Here is a 5,291-nt window from a genome sequence, read left to right as displayed (position 1 = left end):
CTCATTTTGTCTCTCATAGTTGAGGTATACCTATGATGAAAATTACAGGCCTCTCTCATCTTTTTAAGTGGGAGAACTTGCACAATTGGTGGCTGACTAAATACTTTTTTGCCTCACTGTATATATATATAATTTTTTTTTTTGTGTGTCTCACAAAAAAAGTCATACAGGTTCGGAACGACATGAGGGGGGGTAAATAAAGCTTGAGGGACAGTGTTGACTCCAGTTGGGTGGACTGGATGAGGTCTAGATCTCTGGGAAACTGCATGTCATCACTGTCTCCTGAAAAAAAAAAAGATTGAACAAATGATCAGATATTCAACCCTTTGACAATTGGTTAGCAAATGAAATTGACCAAACATGTATGACTTTGGTTTTATGTTTTTTTTATAATGAAAGTCACTGGGGTCCAAAACTACATTTGATTGTCTAGATAAAAAAACACAAGGAATATTTAATATATACAGTATATATATATATATATATATAAATTTTTTTTTTGTGTGTCTCATACTCATTTTGTGTGTCATACAGGTTCGGAACGACATGAGGGGGGGTAAATAAAGACAGAATTACATTTTTTGGGGGATTTTTGATTTTGTGAATTTTTACATTTTTTATTGTTATTTTTTATGTAATATAGTGCTGCAGGGATGACATTTTTATAGGCCATATTCAGTTCTCTCTCTTTTTTTGTGTTTATCACACATTTGTTTGGTTTCTTCAATGGGTTTATGGTTAAATGTCTAAAAAAGGTCTGTGCTTAACAAAATTTTCACATTTTATTCTACAACATATAATACATCAAACTTACTAGTCTAAATTACAGCATCATTGTGTTTAAAATCACACTCCTGCAAACTATTCTAACAAACTTTCAGGGAAAAAGTTTTTTCTTTTTTTTTCTTTTTAAATATAGAGTGAAAGCTGTCAGAAGCTTAGTTGTGATGTTAAAGTTGTGAGACTGTGGTGTAGTTAATTTATAGCCATTTATATGTTTACCTTCTTATTTCTGGTGTTTGTATTTAGATTTCAAAAGTAAGTGCTCATAAGTTGTGCTCATTTTTCATGATGAAAAAAATATGCGAGTATCATGAACTTTTGTTGGTCACAGGGCGTATTTTCTGCAATAATCCAAAAGCCAATGGAAAAATCCTATTGGTTTTTTGTCGAGAGAACCAGGGCTGCGTTTCCCAAAAGCATCATAAGCCTAAGTTGATCATAGAACCAATTGTCACCAATGGAGCTATGATCAATTTATGATTACAATGATTTTGGGAAACACAGCCCAGGGTGATGCCAACATCTGGGTTGGCCTACAAAAATACATCATCACTGCACTATATCCCACTGTAATGTGCAAAGATCTTCCCATCTCGTACCTGCCACCACGATTCTCTCGGGAACGTGCATCATTGCCGTGTGGAGCGTCTCGTGCTCTGGAAGTTCCTGCTCTTCGTGCTCATACGAAGCCACTCTCAGCTGCACAGGAATACGCATTCTCTGACTGATGCCCTCTGTGTACTCCAGCTCATAGTGGATCCGGTTCATCTCCGCCATCTCGGCTGTGGGAGAGGGGAACGCCGCTCCATTCATCTACAGGGAAAAGAGGAGGAGGGCTTTGATGTGAGGAGCTCTTTCTTTCTTTGTACTGTACTGAAAAATGTTTCACGTCAGGACAGCTAAAAGAAACCAGGACTGCGTTTCCCAAAAGCATCGTGACCCGAAGTAGATCGTAGAACCATTGCCACCAATGGTCTCAAATATCAACTTATTTTATGATGAGAAACGAAGCCCAGATTAGGAGTCAGATTAAAATCCTGAAAAAGGTCCTTTATATCCGTCTTGCATTTTATTACATAGGTAATCATAGTTATTGTTATTGTTTTAGTATTATCTTTATACTATTATAGCATTTATTAGTATTTTACACTCGCTTTTATTTTTGTTTTCATCTTAATTAAAGTGTTAGTAATTTTGTAATTTTTATTATTGTGTTTTTTAATATATATATATATATATCTATTAAGCTTTAATCCATTTTTATATCAGTTTTAGTACTTTAATTTATAATACAATTTATTTTTTTCACTTATTGCCAAGACAGCATTTCTCATTTTAAATTTTTTGTTTGGTTTTACATTTTTCAACTAATATTTATATTTTGTTCAAGTTTTATTTCAATTACCAAAAACAATAGATTTAGTTTCAGTTCACAACAACAACACTTTCTAAATGATCTACAGTGGTGTGAAAAAGTGTTGGCCCCCTTCCTGGTTTCTTATTTTTTTGCATGTTTGTCACACTTTGTTTCAGACCATCAAACAAATTTAAATATTAGTAAAAGATAACACAAGATGCCGTTTTTAAATGAAGGTTTTTATTATTAAGGGAAAACAAAATCCAAAACTACATGGCCCTGTGTGAAAAAGTGTTGGCCCCCTTCCTGGTTTCTTATTTTTTTGCATGTTTGTCACACTTTGTTTCAGACCATCAAACAAATTTAAATATTAGTAAAAGATAACACAAGATGCCGTTTTTAAATGAAGGTTTTTATTATTAAGGGAAAACAAAATCCAAAACTACATGGCCCTGTGTGAAAAAGTGTTTGCCCCCTAAACCTAATAACTGGTTGGGCCACCCTTAGCAGCAACAACTGCAATCAAGCGTTTGCGATAACTTGCAATGAGTCTGTTACAGCGCTGTGGAGGAATTTTGGTCCACTCATCTATGCAGAATTGTTGTAATTCAGACACATTGGAGGGTTTTCGAGCATGAACCACACTTTTAAGGTCATGCCACAGCATCTCAAAAGGATTCAGGTCAGGACTTTGACTAGGCCACTCCAAAGTCTTCATTTTGTTTTTCTTCAGCCATTCAGAGGGGGACTTGCTGGTGTGTTTTGGATCATTGTCCTGCTGCAGAACCCAAGTTCGCTTCAGCCTGAGGTCACGGACAGATGGCCGGACATTCTCCTTCAGGATTTTTTGGTAAACAGCAGAATTCATGGTTCCATTTAATCACAGCAAGTCTTCCAGGTCCTGAAACAGCAAAACAGCCCCAGACCATCACACTAACACCACCATATTTTACTAAACAGCAGAATTTATGGTTCCATTTATCACAGCAAGTCTTCCAGGTCCTGAAGCAGCAAAACAGCCCCAGACCATCACACTACCACCACCATATTTTACTGTTGGTTTGATGTTCTTTTTCTGAAATGCAGTGTTACTTTTACGCCAGATGTAATGGGACACACACCTTCCAAAAAGTTCAACTTTTGTCTCGTCAGTCCGTCAGAGTATTTTCCCAAAAGTCTTGGGGATCATCAAGATGTTTTCTGGCAAAACTGAGACGAGCCTTTATGTTCTTTTTGCTCAGCAGTGGTTTTCGTCTTGGAACTCTGCCATGCAGACCATTTTTGCCCAGTCTCTTTCTTATGGTGGAGTCATGAACACTGGCCTTAACTGAGGCAAGTGAGGCCTGCAGTTCTTTGGATGTTGTTGTGGGGTCTTTTGTGACCTCTTGGATGAGTCGTCGCTGTGCTCTTGGGGTAATTTTGGTCGGCCGGCCACTCCTGGGAAGGTTCTCCACTGTTCCATGTTTTTGCCATTTGTGAATAATGGCTCTCACTGTGGTTCGCTGGAGTCCCAAAGCTTTAGAAATGGCTTTATAACCTTTTCCAGACTGATAGATCTCAATTACTTTCTTTCGCATTTGTTTCGGAGTTTCTTTGGATCTCGGCATGATGTCTAGCTTTTGAGCATCTTTTGGTCTACTTCACTTTGTTAGGCAGGTCCTATTTAAGAGATTTCTTGATTGCGAACAGGTGTGGCAGTAATCAGGCCTGGGTGTGGCTAGAGAAACTGAACTCAGGTGTGATAAACCACAGTTTTAACAGGGGGGCAAACAGTTCTTCACACAGGTCCATGTAGTTTTGGATTTTGTTTTCCCTTAATAATAAAAACCTTCATTTAAAAACGGCATGTTTTGGTACTTGTGTTATCTTTGACTAATATTTACATTTGTTTGATGATCTGAAACATTAAAGTGTGACAAACATGCAAAAAAATAAGAAATCAGGAAGGGGGCCAACACTTTTTCACACCACTGTGGTTTTGTTATGCTTAATCCAAAGACGATCCCTTATATTTCCTTCCAGATTATAAAATGAAATACTTCCAAACAGCAAACCATGCATCAGAATCTCTCATACAGCAAAACCGGAATCACAGGTTGTCTTACCTGGCCTGCTGTGCCATTTACCCCCAATACAAAAAGAGCTAATAAGACTGTAAGCTTGGTTGTGTGGTAACTAAATAATACCACATTTATGTAATATAAATAAATAAGCAACGCACACAGTGTCATGCCCAGATCCTCAGGCTAAAATGAAGCACAGAAAGAAAAGCATCCGTCATCTGTAGCTTGTGGTTGGATCATGAGATCAACTATTTCAGGAAGCAAAATGCCACTGAATACACTGGCTGCTCCAAAGTTTAATCTCTTAGAGAACATGCCTACTGAATGCTATTGTGGATTGTGTTTCAGAAAGTCAGACAACAAAAAACAACATCAATATGGGCGTTTTTCTTTGGTTTCATTTATGCTGGATACAAGACAGCAGCAGTAACTTACTACAGTAAAAGCACTTGTAATATTTTGTTTTGAATGTTTGGGTGGATCAATTCAAAACAAACAGAAGATACATAACGAGGTTTAGTACTTTAATGTGTCATATTTGGGCCGTAAAAACGGGAAATAGGTGATGAGCACATCAGGGCCCCCGAGCACATCAATGACAGCTGATAAAGGGCCAAATCATGACCGAAAACCACATCACAAATCTTTCAGACACATACCTTCACCGAGATCAGATGCTCCGACCGATTAGACACGTTAAAGTGAAACGCTATCGTAAAATGCGGCTATTTTGAGCTTTTTTGTTGTTGTTTAGAAATAGACAATCATCCCGTAGTACAACACAGACCAGATCAACCCAGACGTGCGTGAAGCTGGCGGACGAGGAGCGTAAGCAGTGCTTTTCAAAATAAAAGTCTCTCTGTATGTCATTTAAAAGTCACGCGTTTTCACTATCTCTTCTGGCGAAAGTTTGTTAATTATCACAGTCTACATAGTTTTCAGTTTAAGTTTATTGTGGGTTGCATTCCCTCAGTCACAAAACAGGAAACACACAAATTACAACTGTGATGGAAAAGTCTAGAACATTTTTTAAAAATAATAATTTATATTAAAGTTTTTGTTTTAACTCTTTGATTACATTAAAAAGC

At 37.3% G+C, this 5,291-nt stretch overlaps 1 protein-coding gene across 1 annotated transcript in view; it reads right to left on the bottom strand.

The window, feature by feature from the left end:
* The window catches only part of mffa (mitochondrial fission factor a), a 10,540-nt gene extending 5,514 nt beyond the window's left edge, over window positions 1-5,026 (bottom strand). The window contains exons 1-2 of the mRNA XM_016274339.1: window positions 4,863-5,026; window positions 1,383-1,596 (exon numbers count right to left, since the gene is read on the bottom strand). Coding sequence (XP_016129825.1) covers window positions 1,383-1,596 — 214 coding nt within the window. The 5' untranslated portion in view covers window positions 4,863-5,026. The remainder of the gene's footprint in view (window positions 1-1,382; window positions 1,597-4,862) is intronic.
* Between the last annotated feature and the right edge of the window lie 265 nt (window positions 5,027-5,291).

Source organism: Sinocyclocheilus grahami, unplaced genomic scaffold (genome assembly GCF_001515645.1).
Source record: "Sinocyclocheilus grahami isolate Dianchi unplaced genomic scaffold, SAMN03320097.WGS_v1.1 scaffold6.1, whole genome shotgun sequence".
Classification (NCBI taxonomy): domain Eukaryota; kingdom Metazoa; phylum Chordata; class Actinopteri; order Cypriniformes; family Cyprinidae; genus Sinocyclocheilus; species Sinocyclocheilus grahami.
The sequence above is the reverse complement of the archived record's forward strand: the minus strand, read 5'-3'. Positions and strand labels throughout refer to the sequence as shown.